The 24,561-nt window shown below is 41.2% G+C and overlaps 1 protein-coding gene across 5 annotated transcripts in view; it reads right to left on the bottom strand.

The window, feature by feature from the left end:
* Positions 1–24,561, bottom strand: part of CUX1 (cut like homeobox 1) — a 274,993-nt gene that overhangs the window by 210,546 nt on the left and 39,886 nt on the right. For all 5 annotated transcript variants that reach the window (XM_066563647.1, XM_066563643.1, XM_066563644.1 and 2 more), the window contains exon 2: positions 13,933–14,043. In XM_066563647.1, coding sequence (XP_066419744.1) covers positions 13,933–14,043 — 111 coding nt within the window. The remainder of the gene's footprint in view (positions 1–13,932; positions 14,044–24,561) is intronic.

The following is a 24,561-nucleotide window of genomic DNA, read 5'->3' as shown; positions in this document are numbered from 1 at the left end:
GAAATCAATCTGGACACAGTAAATGGTCTCTAATGGTATCTAGAACACAAAATTCAGGATAACTTGAAAAAGTTATGAGGTTGGACATGATCCAAATTCAGATGAGCACAGCACAGCAGGATGTTCTGCAGATGTGTCAGTGACTCTTAAGTTTAGCAGTCCCTGATTTTTTTTTTTTGTTTATTTTTCATATTCCTTTCAGCACCAGCAATCCTGGGGAGGGCACACTTGAAGCCAAACCAAGAAGTACTAAAGGAAATAAAAAACAATAAGCCAGATCAATGCTTACAGAAGCCTGGGCTCATTATATGAATTGTGTCTAAACCTCCATCAATGTGTTCTTGGCCATTTTCCCTTGGAGAACCACTGCAGAGTGGCTGCTCTCACTTTGTGCCTCCTCCACTAATGGGCAGCCTCATGCCACTTCAATGCCTCTTCCCTCCCAGGAATCATTACCTCAAGAGTTAGAACTAATTTGACAAAAATCTGTTCTGCACCATCATCCCCAGGTTCTGGAGGTTTAAAGAAACCATGGAAGGCACTTGCTGACAGGTCAGAACAGCTCTCCATCAGTCTCCAACAAAAACAGATGACTAAGAACATCTGGGTAGAGGTTTGGACTCTTTTTTTTTAATAACTGCTTTATATTCAAGGTACCTACACTTTCCCCTGTACATTTTTGAAGGGATGGTACAAAGTTACTCCTCTTGCTGCCTCAAATTCCAGATACAGGGATTTTTCAGGCTGTGAGTACAATGAAATAACAAATAAATCATCAGAAAACAAACCAGCAAGACTGCAGTGATGGCTGTTCTTTACTGTGTCCCCAGTTTTGGGGTGGGCAGGACATCCCAGCAGTGGTTCTGATTCCCTTGGGATGCACTGGGATCACCTCCTTGTATTTTACCCCTCCCTGGTGCTTTCAGGGAGTGAGGATGGAGGGAAAGGAGCTGCCAGACACTCCTGCAGCTGATGAGCAGCAGCCACCCAAGAGGTGCTTGCATGATTTTGTGTATAGAAAGCTTGTAAAGCACTTTGGGAAGCTGAGGGATGAAAAGGACTATATAAATGTAAGATATTATTATTATTAAACCAGTGATCTGACAAGAAGAGACAGCTCTTCAAATCTCTACAACAGCTTGAGCTGAAGAGATCAGGGAGTCCAATTTGAAAAAATAATAATTTGAAACGAATTGGAGGATTAGAAGTGGCAGCTCTTTTGTGGATTCTCCATGGCAGGTAAATTTAGTAGGCTACTTTAATTTTGCATCGTTTTAACTCCTGGCAATGTCCTGTGCATTGAATCTGACAGAGAGACAGAATGTTTGAAGCTGTCGTGGCTACATTTTAGTCTCCCAATTTTACAATCAGTGTTTGAATCTGCTACTACAACTCTGGGTACAGAGATCAGAGGCTTATCAAAGAGGCATCCATTTCAAAGACAAGCAGCAGCTTTGACTTCATTCCTTCAATGCTTAAAATTCCTGAAAAAGCAGATGAGCATACCACAAAACAGGTCTGAAGGAAATCTCTCTATCGGCTCTAAACCTATTTCAGTATTAATTTTTTAAGGATCTATTTTGGTCTCAAGTAAAAGGAGTGTGTTTAGCAGAGATAATCCTCTCAACAGGTGAGCTTAATATATGCCTTTTCCTGTGACAGACTGAAAGAACATTTTAAACTTATTGGTTTTTCAAGCATTAATTGAAGAACTACTTCAACCAGTTAGCTGATTTTGTTGAAATCTTTTTTTAGACTAATAATGTCTTCCCTTTCCTAACAAAGCAGCACTTCATTTCTTTATTGCTGCCCTCATTTTACCTGCATGGATGAACCAAGGGCACTGTGGGAAGCACCACATGCACTTTGCAATAAGAGGCCAGGGTTTAAAGGTGCATCACACACTGGAGTGCTGATTTCCACACCCAACTCTTGGTTTGAAGCTGAGTTTAAGCATTCCCATGAGTGATAATATGGAAGTGAGCCTGGGTGATTTTCTACCTTCTGATCTCTGCCTGTCATTGAGACCATTGCCCACCCCCTGGAACCAAGTGCCAGGCTGAGTTTTGCTAGAAAGCAAAAAAAATGATTTGGGAATCTGATTCCAGTTGCTCCAGCTGAGCACTGCCCAGAAGGCCCTGAAAAGCTCATGTGGGAGCAGTGGATGGTTTCCCACAGCCAATGGACAATTTCCCAAAAAACAGTGGATATATTTTCAATGGATAGAGCTTCCCAAGGAGCAAGGCATGATGGTTGCAGACAGTCAAATGGCATTGCAGGCAGGATAACCTGGCTTCTGCCAGGTGTGGGAACCCAGAACATCCCTCTGGCTGTCCTGGACTGCCAAGACCCCTGCCAGGGGGCTCAGAGACCCTGGCACAGAGCCCAAAATGCCCCTCTGGGTTTGATTATGACCCGTGGAGCAAATTACCAACCTTAGATGAAGACCAGCAGGCCACAACAGTTTAAGTAGAATAATAGTGAAATTATCACAGGGTCAAAAAGTAGATTTTGGGGTTTTTTAGAATGGGGGTTCAGGAGGCAAGATGGAGGAATCTGGGCATGTCCAGCCTTTCTCCTTCTCCTTCTCGGCCTCCATCTTCTGCTGTGATGTTGGCACTTTTAGATTGGTTTAGAGTAGAAGCTCACTGTCTAACATAGGTGATAGGTATTGGGAAGGAATTGTAAATATTGTACACATAGTTTTTAGTATAAAGACATAACAGTGCCCTGGGGGCAGGCAGAGTGCCTGGAACTGTCCTGCTGGATGGACCTCAGCAGGGCAGGAGAAAAATTTTTATAGATAAGAAACAATGAACAACCTTGAGACTGAGAAATGAAGAGCCCTGACTCCTTCTTCAAGTGCCAGGCTGGGAAAAGAGACTTTCCAGCTTTTCTTGGGGTCACTCTGAGCAGCCAGAGACCCCGAGAGCCAGGCAGGGCAGGTGAGTGCAGCCCCAAACCCACCTCTGGCTTCTTGGTTTCACTCAGTGCTGCTGGACTGACCCATCCCAGTCCTTCAGCAGGAATTAGGGGCCAAGGGGATAATCAGCAACAGGTTAATTTGTCAGATTAAGGCCTGGGAGATGTGGCACTGGGTGCAGCAAAGTCCCAGCTTGAAAGGAGCCGCCTGTGCTGCCAGCCAGGGAAGGAATTAAAGCTGCCTTTGAAAGCCATGGCAGTGCCAGCAGCCTCAGCACAGCTCCCCTGCAGGTGTGGACATGCCCCAAAGTGCACAGAAAGTGCTGAAGAGTTGGGCTCAAATGGCTTCTGACAAACAGGACTCAGGAGTTTGAACACTTTGGGGCGTTTTTGGGAGCACTCCCAGCGCCCTCTCGCAGAGGATGAAAGGTTTGGATTAAAAGCAGCTTTGAACCCGCAGAATGTTTGCAGAATGTTTTCCTCAGAGCTGTTCATCTATCAGCATTCAGCCCAGCAACACAAGTATCTTTTGCAATATTTTATTAAAAGGTCCTTGGTGCCCACACACAAACCCTGACAAACCTGAGATATTCTTCAAAATACTTTAAATTACTGGGGTTTACCCAGTAGGAAACAAAGCACATAGAAAACCACAGCAGAAGCTTTTTATGAGACATGATGGTGCTGTATCTACCATCCAATTCCACACTGCTTTCATTTATGAACTGAGCATTCTTCATTGCTTTCTCCATTTCAGAGAACCACAAGAAAACCATTTTGGGGCAGAAATGTCTCAGGTTTGGGTCCTTTAACAGCTTTATTCTTAATAAATAATAATATGGAATCATGGGATGGGGTGAGTTGGAAAGGACATTAAAGCTCATCTGATTCCAGAGACACCTTGCACTATTTAGGCTGTTCCAACCCATCCAACCTGGCCTTAATTTGGTTTGTGAGTATTTTTACTCCCCATATTAATAGTTTCTGGTTTTCTTTCAACTTCCAGGGATTGGGAACACAACCCCAGTGTCCCTGGGTGACAAGAATGAAGAAATCTGCCCCAGGGTATCCCCAGAGCTCATTCCCAACTCCTCATCCTTCCTGCTCAACACTGGCCTAGTGCTGCTGCTTCTGAAGAAAAACTTCCTTTTTAAAAAGTCACTGGATGTTCAATAGATAAATAACCACCTGTGTACTTAAAAAGTGCAGAACTGTGGCCATAAATAAGCATTAGTGCTTCAAAAATTGTGAAACCACAGCTTTATGGTTTTAAACAGAGACAAGGTGGAATCCTGAATGGTGGCAATGTATTTCAGATGAAAGCTTTCAAGGGGATGAGGAATAGTTACAGGAGCTGGAACCTGAGTAACTACAGTTGCATTAAATTATTCCATCTGCAAGTCCATTAAAAATTGTTAATGGCTTTGTATGGCTTTTATATTTATTGGGTGGGTTTATTCCTATGTGAGTCATACATATTTATTACCACAGGCCAGATAATGGTTATTAATAAAACTTCTTTTATTTGCATACTGTCTTGATGCTGCCCTAAATATTTACAACTGGTCTATAAAATATAAAGAATCCTCAAAAATTCTAAACAGCACCAGGGATGCATCACAACTTTGCTTTATGTACTTTATTACTTTTTTTGTGTTTTGCTTTTTCAAAACTGGAAAAAACCCTCAGCCTGGTAAATCCATTTCTTTTCTCAAGTCAAAAAAAAGCACTAATTCTTTCAAAGCTTTAAAGCACTATTTGTGTGGAGGAAGTGAGAAGAGATCCAAAGTAAAAGCAGGCTGTTTTTTTTATAATTAAGAAAATACATATATTTCTACACATAATTATGAACAGCAACAAAAGCTCAGTATTAAAATAGGTCCACTGAATCCCTGGAATTGTGCCTGCCAACTAAAACACCTACTATGAATTTAGTAATGGGTTATGCAAACATAAATTACAAGGCCAGACGTTTTAAAAGGAAAAAAAGGTGATTTATTGTCACACTGGAGACACGGCAGGATAGAAGCACAATTTCATTTTTCCATATATTCATCAACACTGCAGATGTGTTAATGCAAAAAGAATTCCAAAATAAAAATGACTCTCAACTGCTCTAATTCTCATCTGTCATTTAATTTACTTTAAAATTGTTACCAGGAAGCATTTTTTTGTTTTAAGCAAGCAAAACACACTCAAAATTCCTGGAAGAAAACAGGTTTTAAGAGCATTTTATAGACATTTGTCCCCTTAAAAATCAACTTCATCCAAAACTGACAACAAGAGAGTGGCTCTGCAGAAACTTGGGGCATTTGGGAGGGTGTTTAATAGAAAAGCTTCAAACTATTATTTGTACTTTGGGGATTTGGTTTGTGAGTATTTTTACTCCCCATATTAATAGTTCCTGGTTTTCTTTCAAGCAGATCCAACTATTTACTTATCCACCGTCAGAGCAACAAGAATCTCTCCTAACTCAGTTAAAAGAGTTATTTGTGACAACATTGTGATTTTAATGAGAACATGTTTCTTTAATTACACCTGAGTCACTTAGAGGTGGTGCAATGAGCTGAGGCTTACAGACAAGAAAAAAAGGAAAAATACTAATTGAAGATGTTTAATTATTTCTTTGCTTGGTAAATACACACAGGAAGGAAGAGCAGGGATATTGATGCCAGTTATTTTTATAACTCTTGAAAATAAGTCAAACTGTTCTTATAAGTCAAACTGTTCTTATAAGTCAAACTGTTCTTATAAGTCAAACTGTTCTTATAAGTCAAACTGTTCTTATAAGTCAAACTGTTCTTATAAGTCAAACTGTTCTTATAAGTCAAACTGTTCTTATAAGTCAAACTGTTCTTATAAGTCAAACTGTTCTTATAAGTCAAACTGTTCTTATAAGTCAAACTGTTCTTATAAGTCAAACTGTTCTTATAAGTCAAACTGTTCTTATAAGTCAAACTGTTCTTATAAGTCAAACTGTTCTTATAAGTCAAACTGTTCTTATAAGTCAAACTGTTCTTATAAGTCAAACTGTTCTTATAAGTCAAACTGTTCTTATAAGTCAAACTGTTCTTATAAGTCAAACTGTTCTTATAAGTCAAACTGTTCTTATAAGTCAAACTGTTCTTATAAGTCAAACTGTTCTTATAAGTCAAACTGTTCTTATAAGTCAAACTGTTCTTATAAGTCAAACTGTTCTTATAAGTCAAACTGTTCTTATAAGTCAAACTGTTCTTATAAGTCAAACTGTTCTTATAAGTCAAACTGTTCTTATAAGTCAAACTGTTCTTATAAGTCAAACTGTTCTTATAAGTCAAACTGTTCTTATAAGTCAAACTGTTCTTATAAGTCAAACTGTTCTTATAAGTCAAACTGTTCTTATAAGTCAAACTGTTCTTATAAGTCAAACTGTTCTTATAAGTCAAACTGTTCTTATAAGTCAAACTGTTCTTATAAGTCAAACTGTTCTTATAAGTCAAACTGTTCTTATAAGTCAAACTGTTCTTATAAGTCAAACTGTTCTTATAAGTCAAACTGTTCTTATAAATCTTGAAAATAAGGCAAACTTATTGAGTTGTTATTGTTCAGAGGAAATTTAGGAGCTGAACTTCAGACTCGCTTTGTGAGTGATCTCCATATAAATTCCAAGTTTTACACTTAGCTTACCTAAAATAGAAAGTAAGAATGGCTGGTAATTGTTGGGACCACAGTGAGAAAAACCTCCATTATTTCAGCTAAAAAAAATGGCAATATTTTCCCTTAAAAGCCAGCCAATGATACATCAATAAATCAGGTTATATCTTAATGCACACTACATAAAGCCCAACCATCCTGCAGGAGGAAGGATGACAAAATGCTCTGTCAGACTCAGTTTTTTCCCTGGAGTTGTGACCTTGGAAAGGTTCTCTCTCCTCTTCCAGCCCTCACCCCCGAGCCTCCCCTGCTCTGGCCACTTTCCAGCCGGGTCAGCCCTGCAAGGTTCAGGCACAGGCAAGAACAGCCAGGGAAAAAGGAAAACAAACTGTTTGCTTTGCCTCCTTTCAGCCCCAGTGACAGCAGAGCCTCCCTGCACCATCAAAGGCTTAACAAGAGAGATTAACTTGTAAATATTTGCTTACAAGTGTGTCCCTTTGTAAACCACAGTAATACCCCAAATATCCCCTTTTCTGCAATGGAAAATGCTGCACCCTTGGCATTACTGAAATCCAGTACCTGCAGCCAAGGCTGGGAGAAGAAAAGTGAATTTTTCAGCTCTCAAGAATGCTCAAATGAAAGGAATCTACATTACTAACAGCAAGTGACTTCAGAGAATTTAATTTGTTCACAAACTGCTCCAATGAGTTTGGTTGCATCAGATGTGTCCCCCTCTTGAGTATTTTTGGAGCTCCTGAATAAAGTAATTGCCTGTATATTTTCAGATTTACAAAAATACTTTTGAGGTAAATGTGTTGTAGAAAATTGATTTAAGGGTATCTTGAAAGCAAATGGAGTAAGAGTAACTCAAAGTGGCCTAGGTTGTGTGGCTTCAGAAAAATGCTTTAAATTAAACTTCTCTGTCTAGAAACACACAACACAATCTGCAGGTCAGGGAAACTCCTTTCCTGGGTTTGAGACCTCTCAAATGGTGTTTGAAAATCATAAACTGTGAAATCCTACATAGCAACAATCCCCAAAATATGGCCTCATTTGCTAAAAGAACTTTCTCAAGCCCTGTTATTCCCAAATAAATTGCACACATTCTGCTGCCACCCCGCCCTGCTGGGAACAGCACAAGTAAAGACAATAAAGACAATTATTAAAAAAATTCATTAATGAGGTTTACTGTATGGTAGGAATGGTCAATGGAGGCCAGTTTTAGGAGAATCCTAGAAAAATACAACTGAATTTTAATTGTTTTAGTGTCCTCTCACTTCCAATAAAAAGGCAGCAAGAGATCATAATATAGAAATAGATGTTAGAAACAGCAATGGGTTTCCTGTGAACAAGGAGATTATGCTAAAGTGAAATATGTATTAAATAATCCATCCAGGATAAGGTTGGACCTGATTTAACCCCTCTGACTCCACAAAACTGGTGTTTAGATCACATTTAAAGATATGGAAATAGATTTTATTGCTTTTCTGGAAAAGTCACATAATAATAATAATAATAATAATAATAATAATAATAATAATAATAATAATAATAATAATAATAATAATAATAATAATCTCCATTTAGCTTTTGAAATGCCAAGCCCATGTAGTACAAATTATCATAAAAACCATTTACCAGGCAAACAAAGCTCTTGAGAATAAAAGCATGGGAAGGAAGGACATGGCACCTAAATATTATCCTAAAGGAGAGGTATTCATCAAAGGGGGAAAAAAAGAGAAAACTGGGAGGGAAAAAAAGAATAAAAACAAAAGAAATAAAAAAAAAAGAGGAGGAAAGTGGGAAGAGGAAAAAGGAGGGGGGGAAGGAAAAAAGAAAACAATCAAAGGAGTGGAACAACCCAGCTGTAGATGGCAGCAAATCAATAGTCACCCCTCTGTACACAGACACTGAGAACATCAATTATGCTCAGACAGACTGTGTGTTTTCAGTAGATTTTGTTATCATTTCCACTTTGTCACACAGACTGGACCAAAGTTGACTGAGCAAAGTCTCTGGGAATCAACATTACCCACAATTCTGAAGATCCAGCTCTCATTTCAAGAACTAATTCAAGCAGCAGAATTTTATTTTTTTTTACCCTTAATTATATTATACTTTGCTGTAGAGACTGGCTGTTTCAATAGAATAGTCCAGAAACACTGGGGACAAAGAATTTAAGAATTTTGCACTTTGAAAAACAGAGCCCTTCCATAATAACTTAATTGCTTTAGTTCTTAATAACTTAATAACTTTAGTTCTTTATGACTTACAATCATAATTTTTTTTAAAAGCTTGTGGATCTTAAAGATATGCATCACTTTGATACAACATGATGAATAAAACCATTACTTGTATAACAGAAGATTTTACAGGCATTTTTCTTCCTCTTTGGGGCACTGCAGAACTGTGATGGAGAAGGATGGGGATGGTTTGGGTGACACTGATGGAAAACAGCTTTGATGTAGGCAGGTAAATGTCATTTATTTGAGGGTAACCAATGGCTTGGGTCAGCAGGCTGCCCCCTCCACACAGTGTTCAGGTATAATTTTGTTTTCTAGCATTTTCTCATATTCCATTTTCCAGAGCATCTTTGTTTGAGAATTCATGTTGCTGTGCTTAGAGGTTCTCCCACATCCCTCCATAACTCTGCCCGCTGAACTTTTCATCTTCTTTACAAGATTCAGGTGGGAATTTGGGCATTTAAAGGTAATTGTGACTCTCTCAATCTCACCAGCTGAATTCATTTACAACCCAGAAACTGCAAAGGGCACAACCAGTGAGGAATCACCCATCCAATTTATGATTTTACCCATCAGGATAAAAAACCAGGGCCCACAGCAACAGGGCAAGCTCCTGCCTCTAATTCTGGCACCTGCCTGATTTTGTAGAGCTCATAATCTCCCATTACAAAATTAGTTGCTTATTTCACTTCCCAAGAGCAGCTGACCCCAGGCTGGGCTTTTGTCTTGTGACCCCTGGCTCAGGTGAGCCTGGTAAAAACCCCACAGCTCAATATTACCTGGCTCACCTGGCCAAATCCTGGAGAAAAGCAATGGAGAGTTACAGGTTAAACAGGTGTAAAAGTATTAGATAAGCTTTTCAATGTTTAAAACAGAAATAAGTAAGCAAAAAGTGGTTACTGAACTAAGAATCTGGGTAAAAACAAAAGCAACATTAGGAACTACCTACACTTCATGCCAAAAATTATTAACCTGTGCACCTGGAATTATTTAGAGACTAAAAAACCCCAATTCTCAAAGGTGGCAATTCAAACATTCTGTTATTCACACCAGAACTGACATATGAGGACAGGATTAAGTAAAACAAGAATTTCACAGAGGTTAAATACCCCAGAAATACCACAGTTGGTCACAACAGTTCAGGATTTGTCACTGTAAGAAAATAATCATCTGATGGAGGCTGGCAATTCACATGATATATTTGGAGATGTCTTCCAAGTAACAGTCATGTAAAATTGATGTTTCAAGTAATCTCCTGACCAGACTCAGCCTTCCACAGTAGCTGCTCAGGGGGAAACAAACTGAGGCTGAAAATCCTCCAAAACATCTATGAGCAGCAGGTCTGACATGACCTCCTAAAAGCTGTGAGGAGGTAAAGAGTATTTTTGCAATAACAGGTTAGGAACCCTTTCTGAAAGTTTCTGCACAACCACTGCTGAATTTTCTGTTCATGTAAAGTTCCCAAACATGAGATCCTTCTTCCCAGAGTCATCTCCCAGTATGCCAAGACAGAAATAGTATTTTAACATTTTTAAATACCAAAAGCCCTAGGGACATTCCTCCAAACATGAAAACATTGTATTGCTTTTTTGCAGCAATTTGATAATTTGCAAAGAAGGCAGAAATGACCCAAAAAGATCTGTCACAACTTCTAAAGTAAAAAAGAAACAGAAGTATCCTCGACTTCATTAGCAATTTTTGGAATCCTTTTCTGCTGCACAGGAGATAACTTTCAAGGGGATATTATGGAAGGTCTAGAGGCAGCAATGAATAGGAAAGTTTAGACAATCCACACTTGTCTCCTGATTTATGGTGGGACTGGCAAGGGCAGAGGAAAAGAGATGCTGGCACAGCCCAAACCAGGGATGCAGGCAGGGTGAAACACAAAATGGAAAGTACATTTCTGAAACAAATTGTTACATTTAACAATTCCATCTTTGTGGCTTTGTTTCTTCTTTTAATGCCAAGAAAGTTGTTACTTCATTGTGGAAACTGAAATTGTGAAATTGAGCTGTACACTGGGTTTTTTATCTAGCTGAAGAACATTCTGCATCCAGGCTGGTTTTCTCCCACAGAACTGTTTTCTTATGGAAAAGAACACAAGGGATGTTTTAGGAACTTCAATGTATCAGTTTGGAGATGCCAGTGCATTCCCTGTCCACCTCAAGGATGTTTCCAGACAAAGCTGCAGTTACTGATCCCTCCCCTCCTGATTTCCAGCTGCCCCCAGAACTGCTGAAGCTTTGAGAAATGTTCACAGACCTCTCTGCTTTTAGAGAGTGCAAAAAGCAACTGAAGGTGAACACACACTGCACAAGCTGTAAGGTTTGTGTGAGGAGGAAACCCAGTGCAGTCTTCCAGCTGGACAGCCCCATCTCCCACAGCAAATCCCTTGGACAGGACAGACCTTCCACAGCTGAGCTCCCTCCATGCCCTTGGGAGCAAAAACCACATCTCAGCTTGGTTACAGCTGCCTGATCCTACAGTTCAGATACTTGCTTCTAATTCTTTGATCCCTTTTGCATTCTTAGTCAGAGGAAGCAGAAGTTGTTCCTCAGAAACAAAGCTGCAGAAGAGCACCATGGCAGAGAAGGCAGACAAAGAACCAAAAAAATTCATGCAAGGCTCTAAAGGAATGTGCTTTCATAGGGGTCCCAGGACAAAGATGAGGATTTAGAACCTAGCAGAGATCCCAATTTCCTCAAACACTGGGCATGTTCAGTGTGCTGTTTTTGAATAAATAAAACTCATGTATTCTGGAAGAGAATAGAGGCTCCAGAATTGTATTTTGTAAAATAATACTTAAAACCTTCCCACAAATGATTTAACTTCTGTATCCTCCTTACTAGAAAGGACTGTTTGCATATCATGCCCCACTATATCTCTTAAAGTAATTACAAGAGGATCTGTTTGCCTCTACATTCCTCTCCCACTGAGTTACCAAGGTGCTCTCACAATGCACTCTGGAAGTGTAGGGTCTTGGGGGTATTTGTCTGTTGCTCCCCTTCTGCTCCACAGAAATAAAACTGGCTTAAAGAAATCCTCCTGAAACCTGTAACATGCCATCAGATGGGGACTGGCAACTACAGTGAAGAATTTGTCATTTTACTTATAGGAAAAAAAGGAAGGCAGCAGGAAACAAGTTAGGTTTTGTAGTATCAACTTAAGCTTCTAGCAAACAATTGAAAATACGGCCCCAGAATTCCATAAATTTTCTAGATTCTGTACAATTTCCTATACTCTCCATATTCTTGCACTTCTCTCCTTCCTTCTCTTCCCAATAGTTTGCAAAGGGAATCAACTCACCCTTCAAATTCTTTTACACCTTTTAAAAAGTCCTGCTCCTTCAAAGCTGCCCTCCCCAAATTCTCTTTCCTTCAAACAGAAGTGACTTGTGCCCCACAAAGCCTCCTCAGGGCAGCAGATAAACAACACTGCCTCTTCCCCAGGAGTCCCTCCTGCTCCCCCTGTCTGGGCCAGCATCCCCAGGATGTTTAGTGATTATCACTGTGAGAAGATGTTGAGATGTAATGGACATGAGATAAGGGGGGAGGAGTGAGGGAAGGAGCAGCACTGGTTTGAAGAAGCCTTTCCATGGCCACAGCCTCAAACCATGGTAGCCTTGGGGGGTTAAAGGTGATTTCTGCAGAGCCTGCACAGCTCCTGCCCTCCAGGGACTGCCCAGAGCCTGGGGGAGCCCTGCCACCCAAAGCCCAGCTCCAACACCATTTCCAACACCAAACCATCCACGTTTTCCCTGCCAGGCTCTCACCCTGCTGGTACTTTCCCTTCTCCCCTCCCTCCTGACCCCTCAGATCCCACACAAATGCACTTCCAACTCTTTCCCAGGCTCTACAAGCCTTTTCCAAAGCACAAGCTTTTCTCCAGTTGTCCACTCTCCTTAATCCCCACAAGTCCTGGCACTTCCACCTTCTCAGGCTTAAGATGAATGAGAATCTGAGGTGCCAAGGGATTTGCAGACAAGTCCTGCTCTGCTCTCTGGGGTGTTTATGTAAGCCCAGAGAAGTGCCCTTTACAGCAGAGCCAGGCTGGGTGTGACAGAGCATCACCAAGAAAAAACCCTGGGCCTGCCACAGAGAGACAGAGCCCCTGAGAGCAGAGCAGGACAGACCCCAAAGAGCTGGATCCCAGTGAGCAGGACAGACCCCAAAGAGACCCCTGGATCCCAGGGATCAGTGTCTCTGAGCAGGTAAACCCCAAAGAGCTGGATCCCAGTGAGCAGGACAGACCCCAAAGAGCTGCATCCCCCAGGGATGCAGGGCAGCATCTGCTGCTGGAGAAGCAGCACTGAAGGTTGGGAGAGCTGCCTGCTGCTTCCCTCCCAGGAAGAGCCTTGGAAGGAGTTGGTGCTGGCATATCAGTTATCTGGAACTGGCTTTGAAATGCCACAACATTCCTGGATGAACAGATTGCTGGCAATCAGCAGGGGAAAAAAAAAATACCCAAATCCACAAAACAAACAGAGGAGCCAGCCAGCCCTGAGCACTGCTCTGCTTTCAGCAGGGAACCAAGTGAGATTATCTGTGGGTTTGAGGTGACTGCTCATGAGGAGTTTAAACACTCCCAGCTTCTCACAGATCATATTCACCTCTCCCAGTTTCCCCACTGGTTTTACCCCTGCTTTTGCCCCACACCTGTGCTCCATGCACATCCTCCCAGGGGAGCTTGGCTCAGCCCTGACCTTGTTGTGTTTCCAGTGAAATCAACAGTGAAAATGTGATTTTTGATGGAAAAATGAGCATCTTTGAAGTTATGCCCTTGATATAGATTTATTTAGGCAGCAAAATGTCACTTTCTACATCCAAGTGCTCTGAGAGTTTGGATTGGTGAAGAATTTTTTTTTGCAATTCTCCAGGTTTTACATTATTATATAATTTAGAGCAAGCCTGTCTGAAGGCCAGTGTTGATGCTTCCTCTAAAAACATCAATCCACATTTCAGTATTTACAGAATGCAAAAGCTCCCTGATGGGGAAAACATCAGAGATAAGCAGATAAGGACCTGGCAATAAATACAAGAAAATTATAGAAATAAACCATTAAGAAGAAATCATCACTTCCATGTGCCTAAGAGCACCTACTAGAGCAAGGGACTGGGATAGCTTTTCTCCTTACCTCTGGAGTGTTTTTCTTGAACTCACGACTTTGCTCAATAAGTTTTTTCCTGGACTGCTCACTTTCATCTTGCCGGTTCGCCAATATTGTTGCTGTGGTATCGAGCTCCCTCTGTAAAGGAAAAGAAACATAAACAAAATAAACAACACAAACAAAAAAACCACCAAAAAAAAACCACCAAAAAAACCCCCAAAAAAGGTAAAAAAAAAAATTCAGTCAGAGATCTGTTCATCACAGAAGTAGAAAAATTCCCAAATGGGAATATGGAGATGGAAGGGCGAGGGAGCAGCACAGAACAAGCACCAGGCTTCCAGAGATCTGACCTCCTGAATAACAGCAAATGAAGGGCTACAGCCTTTTGGATTCCATCTTGCACACAGAACATCACCATTTTTCTCAACACTGGCTCCACCCCAGCATCACACAGCACAGGAGCAATGGCACACAATACATACCTCCTAATAAATTCCCACATCCAGTGAAGATTACAGATCTTGGGCATATTCAAACCAGGTTTATTTTCACCTGCCTGCTCTTTTTAAAGGTACTGGTTTTCCCCATTTTGAGTTATCCTGTTATAAAAATCTATTAATTCAAATATTGGTTAACCTTATACTGATTCTGGACTGGTTACACATCAATCACTCTTAATTTCCTATGACGTGCTGTATATAATTCCATATATTCCAGTGTGTGTGTGTATATGTATGTATATATATATATATATATATATATATATATATATATATATATATATATATTCCACTGCCACTGCAGTGCCCTTTTCTATTTAAGTCTTGCCTTATTTGAATACAAAATTATCTTTTTGGAATCTATTCCTCCAAGGTTATTAGCAGGTATGTCCATTTCTTCTCCAAAACATCTCTTTTTTTAAGCACCTGATGAATGCCAGATTATCTTCCAACAGTTTCTGCTAAGATGAAGCACAGCTCCCACTGTTTTCCAGCTTTTTCCAAGTGTTTTATCCCCATCCCAATTCCTCCACTCAGTGCTGTGCCTCCAAATGTCACCATAATAGATTGAACGGGTCACTTATCAGTGCATAAACCAACAACACTCAATCTTCTGTGTCACTTTGTGCTGCTTCTGCAGTATTTCCACATAGTATGAAAAAAATAAAGGCAAACCTCTCCATTCAGCTACAGACATTGCTCCCCAAGTCACTGGGAGAATCAAGAATTCCTAAATTTGGCACTGCTTTATCCCCTTATTAATTCAAAAAGAGAAAAACCTGGCTGTGAGAAAAGTTCATGAAAAGTGAGAACAACATGCTAGAGCAAGAAGACCACCTTCACCTCATCCCTCCAACCTGCCTGCAAAACCCCCAATATTCTCCAGTTTTCTACCAGAAATTTGCCACACTTCTGGAATTTGTTCATTACTCAACCATCTGTAAGGGACCAAAAGCACAAGCCTGGGACCTCCTGTCAGGTCTAATACCAGACCCCAAATAGGAGGTCAAGTTGCTGACTTGTTACTAGATGCAAATATTACCATCTAAATACTCTGAAAACACCCAATTCCTAATTTTGGATACATTTTTGAATGTATAAATCCTGGATGGATGCAGATGTGTCTTATGGAACTCAATAGTTTGACCTCTGGATGGAAAATAAAAAACCTTTTGAGCTCCCAACTCAAGAGGACCAATATTTCTTTCCTCATTTAAGTTTATTAACACAAAATTAAGATTTTTTAAATAAATATATGGACCATAGTTATCCTAATACTTGGAAACCAGCTCAATATGACAAATGGATTTGAAGCCAAGCAGCATGCTGGAACCAGTGACCTAAATATTGTCACTGAAATGCTTAAAAATCCTTCTATATCTGACTTTGGGTAAAGAAACAGGGCAATATGTCCACCAGATCTTGGTTTGGAATTCTGTAACATATGTGAAATCTATTGCAGAAAAGTGGGAAATACTTAACAGTTGGATAAACCACATTTGAAATTCATCCCAGCTAAGTTTATGCAAGAAAAAAGAGCAACAGAAACCAATGTGGTTAAGCAGAACTATAAAGAGCAATATAACGGCTAAGCAGAAGGCTTTTAAAAAATATAAACAATCTGGTACGGCCAGAAACTTGGAAAACTATATTTAAAAAGGAAGCACACATTTAGAGCCAAGCAAAGAAAACACAAATCATGAAGTAAGAGGGAATTTCAGTGGAGCAAAGAACCAAGTGTTTGGTTTCTGGTATCAATCCCTAGCAAGGAACCTGAGCAATGGAGGTTTTAAAGACCTGTGCTTCCAAGTTTAGAGACAAGAAAGAAAAAGAACTGGATAAAAAAAGGAATAAATTCCATATTTTGTGCTACCATGAAGAGTCAGGGAGTAAATGACAAAGGACTTTCCCACCTCACTGCCTGATTGATACCAGTGTCACGGTGCACTTACACCAGGCTCCTTCCCTTCACCTTCTGAATTCCTTCTGGGACAGGTCTGGTCATTCCTCCCCACAAAACATTTCCTCCTGTGGCACACCAGGCACAGCTCACACTGCACTGAGCTGTCTCACTCTGGAGCTCCACATCTTGCACTGATGGGCAGCTGAGAGTGTGAGATGCAATTCCAGCTGAGGAGCAGCGGGTATCTAACCCCATGATCTGATACAAAAGAAGGTATTAAATCTTCAAGCCATGTCATAGGTAATAAGACCCAAATCAAAACTGTTTGGAAAATTGCTAATCTTTTCTTCCTTACTTGATCTGAACAGTGTACAATGCAAGTTTCATTTATTTAAACCTAATAACAGATACAGGTTTACAACCCACAAGGACTAATGACAGATTTTTCATACTTTTGTGATTTAATCTTATGAGATAGCCCAATCTTAAAAAAAAAAAATTAATGTGGCCAATGCATTATTTCTGCAAGCAAGCTCATTTTAAGGAGCAAATAGTAATAACATCAATATTTCAGACCTGAGTACTTTGTAACACTCAGACATAAACACTTCCCCAAGCTTTGCAATCACTCTTTAAGTAGATAACAAGTAAAAGGAGACATAATTCTGCACAGAGAGAGGTGTGTTGGAGAGTCAAAAAGAGGAGCCCTTGTCTCAGTATCATCCTTTATCCCTTCCTTTGAAATCAAAAGGACTCCAATGAAAAGCAAACAAAAACCAGGGCTCAAAGGTGTTGCAGCAGTGACCTGGCTGTGGAAAGGATTCAAAGCCTGGAAGCTTCAGTTCTGAAGCTGATGATTCAACACTGGCTAATGAACTTTGTGGCCCAAAAAGAGCCACCTGCAGAAAGGGAGCCACTGCTTGGAGCACATTTGAGAGAACAAGCAAGACCATTATCCCTCCCCCTGCCCCAAAGTCCCATCGATTTAGGGCAGGCACAGTTCAGAGATAACTAAAGAACTCTCTCCAGGGTTTCTACTTTGACCCATTTCAGTAAATTTACTGGGGGTGGGAGGGAGGCAGTGGGAGGAGAGGAGACAAGAAAGTCTTATGCTCCTAAGTGTGGGAGTCATTAGAAACAGTCCCCAGAAAACAAACATTAAAGGTTTTCTTTCAGGCAGTATAGAAATAAAAATCTAAAACTAGGAGGGTCAATTCCACTATGCAGTGTAACAACAATCACCTTGGAGTGAATTTATGTCCTCTTTTATAGAAATAAAAAATCTAAAACTAGGAGGGTCAATTCCACCATGCAGTGTAACAACAATCACTGTGCTCTCTTAACTCAGAACTTCCAGGCCCTGCTGGGCTCCCTGCTCATCCTGCCTCTGTCACCCCAGGGTGAAGCGGCTGCCAGGGACCCAGCAGAGCAGAGGGGTCCTGCTGAAAACATCTCACCCTTCCCTTCCCACCTTCTGCCCTGAGCCAGCTCCCTGTGCAGGGCCAGCTGTGCCCACGGGAGTGGCACCATTGCAGCAGGGAGGTGGGAGAGCTGTGGAATCCCCCTTTGGGCACCAGCCTGCAATTAGCACGACCCCAAGTAATTATGAAACTGCAGGCTCATTGCAGGCGAGCTTCAAGGCTGTTTTCCTTTGCTGCTGACATGTCTTTGCCTACCAGATGCATTCTTTGATAATCACCCAGCAGCAGGTCTGCACCACTGACCAGTTAAACACAACAAGGCCTGTCCTTTCCATAAGAAGGAGATTCAAGTCAGCTCTTCCATTCCTGAGACCTGGGAGCTGCTGGTTGGCTGCTCTCAAAGGTGAATCCTAAAAATTACTCACTTAGGAAAACAATTTTGGAAAGAAATTGAACTTGCTTGGCTATTTATGAAGTTTCTGTTCCCTCACCCACTTCTACCAGTTACTGGCCACTGCCCTGCCATGGGCATTTCACAAACAAAGAAACCACCACACTTGAGCATCCCAATTCCCCCAAAAGCTGCTCCAACAACCAGAACTAGTCCTCAGTCTCTGCTTTGAACCAGTACTCCCATGGCCCACATGGAAGAAGTGACAAAAACCTGTAATAACCATCTCTAAGTGCTGTGACATAACTGTATCCCAAACTTTTGTTATTCTCCCATATTTAAATGTTTAATCCTTGCTGCATTTACCACAAAGCTCCTACAGTGGAGCAAGAGACACATATCACAACTATAAGACAAATTGATTATTTATTCCCTGGAATGCAAAGCCTAAGCTGTGCCTTTGAAAGCCTTAAGCATGGCTGCAGAGATTAACAGGACACCAAAAAGAATTTTTTCATAGAAAAGGTGGTCAAGCATTGGAATGGGCTGCCCAGGGAGGTGGTGGAGTCCCCACCCCGGAAAGGCTGAAGAAGCAACTGGACATGGCACTCAGTGCTCTGGTTGAGTTGGATTTGATGATCTCAGAGGCCTTTTCCAACCTTAATGATTCTGGGATTCACCATAAACTCATTTTACTTATTACAATGAGCAACATAAACCACAACTTCATGTAGATCAGGAATTTTCTACCAGTAAATGCAGCATTAACCACTTCCCCTGAAATCCTGTTTCTGTGTACTTAAGGTATTTCCCTTTATCACCAGTTCAATCAGTTCCCCAGTCTACTGATAATCTGCTACTGAAAGGAATTTTCAGAAGTTTCATTTCTGTTTTCATCCTCTCACAGGAGTGCATTTGTCAGATATATCAAAGCTCTCAATGTAGCTTTTTGCAATTTTTAATTTCCTATTAAAGGAAAATTTCCTGGTGCCAGGATGACACCAATGTAGAAGCATCTGGCACAACTCTGCACACTCCCAGCCTACTTGTCTTGGGGAAATTTTACATTTCCCTGACTGCTCCATGGGGCAACCCACCCTTCAGTCTCAAAACTCCATCATTTGCACCTATCCAGAAATCAACATACCAATTATGTAAGTATTTCAAAAAAGTTCAGAAATTATAAACTGCTTTGCAAGCTTGGTGTGTTACTCTGGAAAAACAAAGCCATGTTCACCTGATAAAGCTCTAGATTATGACTGGGGGAGAAACCACAGAGCTGACACTGGGAATTTTCATTAATGTCTGTTTTGACTGTAAAAGGCCAGCCCCAATTCTGAGCTGAAAGTGCTTAGAAAGGTAAAACATTGTAAGGATTCTGTGAGCAGAGTTGGTGCGAGCCTTGGTGTAAAGCCTCTCTCTAAAACAAGCAAAAGGAAAGACCAAACAGTTCAATAGGAGAGCAACATCTCAAAAACCAGGATCCCATCTTACACCTCAGCAGTAATTGCTGAACAAATAACAAAGAGCAGAATACCTGTAATTTACACTCCCATGGGAAGGAAAAAAATAGTAAAAACCCACAAGCATTAAAACACATTTCTTAGAAAGCATTTTGCCACTTGGCAAACTGATGCAAGTACCTTTCACACGCAGAATTAGTTAGAAAATTTCAATAAACACATTTTATTCCGCATACTGAAGTAATTTGACTCCAAAGAAGTTTTTAAACAAGCTTTAACTGGAACAAATTTAGGGCTCTACTCAATGCTTTTGGGACAGGGAGTCAACGTGTGTGTGGTGGCCACTGCATAAGAACAAAGGGCAAGAACAGAGGTGCCAATGGAGCCATCAATAAAATTATCTTAATTAGCAGGCTACTAAAAAACAAACAACAACAACAACAACAAAAAACAACCCACAAAAAAAAGTAAAAAGAAAGGGTGTTGTGGCTTTGTCTGCTCACAACAAGAACAGCCACTGCCACAAATGCAGGCAGAGCCTATCAAACTATCTTGCAAGAGGGGAAAGGTAGCACTGGCTTTTCAAAAGGAGCTGCAATCAGCAGAAAGAAGCCACACAGATATTGATGCCAGCAATAAATGCACTGTGAGAGGAAAAGCTTGGCAGTGCCAGAGTTGAGATGATTATTCCTGTCTTTTCTTCTACACCTTGAATTCAGAACTTCTTAGAAAATGTAAAGAACTGGAGACTATCCAATGCCAAAGGTCTGTACTGAACAAACCTTTTCTCTCACTCAAGAAAATAATGAAACACTGCCTATTTGTCTCAAAAGGTAGTTTTACTTCTTCCAGCATTACTTACTCTCTTTCCATCCTCCTCAAACCCAGGTGCAGAATGACTGCACAAGTCCCAGGCATGAGGCTCTCCAGCCCTGCTCACAGTGGCACCAGAGGGGTGATGTGAAATAAGAAATAAGGCTCAGGCTTCATTCACAGCACCCTCAACCTTCACCCCAAAGTTCTCTCCTGCTGCTCAGTTTCTACCCCAGAGTATCACTAATCCCTTTGTTCCCACCAGGTCCACCCTCCCCTCAGCCCTCCAGCAGCACCACCCACCTTGAGCACTGGGTGAGCTAAAACCCACCTGGGAGGGTGGATTTTCCCAGAGGCAGCAGCAATCCCTGCCCTCTGCATCCCCCAGCCTTGCCCCAGAAATTCCACAGTGTGAAACCACCAGCTTCCATCACCTCACCCAAGACCCACAGTTGGGGCTCAATACCCAGCAGGAATCTGTCAGCAAACCCACTCCACAGTTCCTTAAAACTCTGCTTGATTTTGCATTGCACTTCATCACACTTTGGACATAAATTTCCTAAAAAGTGAAATTTGTGAGTGTAAGAGTGAGTGTTTGCTGGGGAGGGGGCTCCCTAGGTTTTGCAAGCACAGCACATCCCCAGCCAGCCACAGCTCCCATCCTGCTGGGGAGCTGCCTACAGCTTCACCCACTTCCCACAGCACCATTTCACACTCTTCCACTTAAAAACAAAAGTTCAGACCCGTTGCTTCAATACCCACAGCAGAAAAAAACCAAAAAGTAATGAGTTAATTTAAGTGTTGCTGCAGCGAGGCTCCCCAGAAGGGAGGATTTCAGATGGATATAGCAAGGGGACAGTGGGAAGTGGTGAGGGCTGCTCCAGCTTGGAGCAATCTGCTCACCCACCATGCACTGGCTGTGGTGTAAAATCACAATACAACCCTGTGAACACCTGCTCAACTGCCCTGTGCTGGCTTTCTACAGCTAAAATTAAGTTCATCATGTACATGCTGGTTAATCACTGTGAAAGAAACAAAAAAAATGCCTTAGCTTAATATGTGTGACTTTGAGGGCAGCTACAGGGCAGTGGGGATTCAAACTGCATCTTCTTCTGCCAAATGAAATAAATTATGGGGAACCAAAGGAAAAACTCACTGCTGCTTGCACAGCCCTTGCCTGGGCAACACCCAGTGCCAAATCCATCTGCTTGGTCTGCTGTGTGGCTGGTTGATCAGAGGCTGACCAAAGCACAAAGGCAGTGGCCATGCTGACCACAGCTCTGACCACACCACAGCAGCCAACTACCCATGGCTGAAGGGGCCACAGAGAACATAAAAACCAGTCTGGAGATGATGGTCTCAGCAGGCCAGGCTGCCCTTCCCCTCCCCTCCACTTCTTTCACAGGCAGCAGGGACAGGAGGAATGTCCCCTGTCCCCTCCTCAGCCCTCCACACACACAGGGAATGGAGAAGGACACTGAGGGAGAACAGACAGCTCCACCGTGTTCTTATCTTACTGCAGAAGTTCCACACCTTCTTGGTGATTGCTCATGGGCAGCTCCACACAGCACTGACTCCTTCTTCCTCACAGGACAGCCAACAAACCTCAACTCTCTCCTCACCCAGCTACCCCACTCTTTTTTAGCACTCATCCTCATTGGACACAGCTGTGGCCTGTTAAGGGCAGGCCTGTTCCTAATCTTTGATAATTAGTGCAGCTGCAACTCCTCAGGGGTGAGATTACCTTCTGCAATATCTATTTTCTTACATTCTATCCCTCCACACCACCACGTTTGTGAACCCAGCAAACTGGGAGCCAGGAGATGCACAGCACCCATGAACCAACCATCAAACACCTTCACTGTGCTCCTGATCCCAGCAAACTGGGAGCCAGGAGATGCACAGCACCCATGAACCAACCATCAAACACCTTCACTGTGCTCCTGATCCCAGCAAACCACACAGGAGGTGCACAGCACCCATCAACCACAAATGAAATTTTTTGGTAGACGATTTTAAAAAGAGCTTTGGGCCTTAAGTTGGAAAAACATATAAAAGAAAAGGCAATTAAACTACTACTTAATTAAACAAACTACTAAATGCACTACTCTTGCCATTTGTCTGAAGCCCAAATGCAGCAGCCCATGCTCAGCAGGAAGGAGATTATTCTGCCATTTTGTAATAACACACCTTCAGCAAATGTCTTACTTCCAAGAAAGATCAGATTCATAAGCTGCATTAAATAATTCTTTTGACCACAGATCAAAGTAAAACCTAGTCTTAAAGGAGTGGTTTAAGTATCATAAAGTTCAACTCTTTAACTAAGCTCTGTTACATCATTTAAAGGATTGAGTTACTCTGGTTTCCAGCCTGAGCTGTGCTGGTAAATGAAGCATGACCAGGCTTTAAGCAAGACACGTCCTGTAACACAGCCCAGGATTTATAACTTGCTATACAGGTTGCCACCAATAAATCAATAATATATACACACACACAGGTGTGTTTCAGTGTGAGTTCTGGGAACGTGCTGTTTGAAAAAGAAAAAAATAAACAAACTCAAGGTTTTTATTATTATTCTAAAGGAAAACGAACTCGTTGCTCAGCTTTTAGTCAACTTCTCCCAACTCCTAACTATGCTGTCTTCTAGAACAAAAATTCACAATTTTTATTTGATTAAATGTGTTATTAATTTTAATTTTTTAAACAAGGGTAACCATTACAGACTGAGTCCATTCCAGCCACCACTCAATAATCCTTCTACAATGTCTACAAATGCAATTTCCAATCTCAAAGCTACTTCAGCCGTTTCCTAACATTGGGATATAAAATATTTACCAACAAAAGTATAAATACACACTGAAAAAGCAACCTAAAAATACTTTTAAAACCACATTTCAACAAAGTAATTCCTTCAGGGATGGGAAAAAATTACCACGGACTTGAACTAATCACCTCGTGTTTTGCTCCCTTTTCATGTTTTTGGGCATTGCAGAAATGGGATAATGGATGAATAAACTATCCTACCATGACAAATATGGTTTGGAAAGATGGGGCTAGGCATAACTTGGAATTTTTTGTTGTTATAAGTTTAAAATCCTAAACCACAGGCATGTGCACTAGGGAAAACCTATAAAATATATAATGGAAATGCTTCCCTTCTAGCAGGCCCAATTTCACCTCCCCTTTTACTGCTGATCCAGGGACACATTTAAATTCTGATTTTTTCCTTCACTGGAGGTCTTTGCTCCCTGCTCAGCAGCCCCATGGAGCAGTGGGCACGGGACAGGGACACAGAGGAAGCTGGATGGGGAACTTGTGTTAAGAAATCAGTAGTAACAAAAACAAGATCAGAAGAAAATTACTGGCAAATGAAATTGCTGTTTGATAAACAATTTAAGCAGGAAAAGTATTTGGCAGAGGGTTTCCAGGGAACGGTCCTTGACTCCTGACTAACATGCTTCCTCCCTTGGTCTGAGTTTGTTGACTTTCTGGGCACTGCTGTAAGGTTTAGGCAGTTTCCCATGATGGGAAAAAATACAGCTTTTTTTGAGAAGTTGTCTGTGAATGCAATTGGTGGATGTTTTCTAAAAATTATAGATATAAATAGGAAACAAGAAAGCAACAAATTCTTTATTTAGGCTTTTCCTACTACTAAAAAGTCCCATTTAGGCATCTTAGTGTCCTTTCTGATCTAAATCCCAAACACTGACTCAGTTTGGCATGACAACACACGATGAGAAACGTCTATCTGGCATTTAATGCCAATAGCAAACGTGACATATTTTGGACAATTAAAGAGAAGACCAGATTTTGAAGCCTTTCAGAGATTTTTTTACAGCTTTTTCTGTTTAATCTGGATGACTACAGTCCAGCATAAATAGATACCAAGCCCACTTCACACTGAAGTGAAATCAAGAGGCAGAGGCGGTGGAATGCAGAATGCCTTTTCTAGGTGTTTCCCAACAACATATTGCAGTACCTAGTTAAGCTCATTTTCTGTGACATGAAAAGGAAAATAGCAGAATTGACTCATGGAGTAAAATTAGCTGGTGTGCAGTCACAAGGAGGCTGGATTGGAGCTGACAGCAGCCAGAACTGCATTTAACAAAAACTAACATGCTTCATGCTAATAATGGTGCTGGTTCAGAGCCACAAGGACTATTCT

This window comes from Molothrus aeneus, chromosome 20, assembly GCF_037042795.1.
Source record: "Molothrus aeneus isolate 106 chromosome 20, BPBGC_Maene_1.0, whole genome shotgun sequence".
Lineage (NCBI taxonomy): Eukaryota > Metazoa > Chordata > Aves > Passeriformes > Icteridae > Molothrus > Molothrus aeneus.
This window is presented reverse-complemented; position numbering and strand designations above follow the sequence as displayed.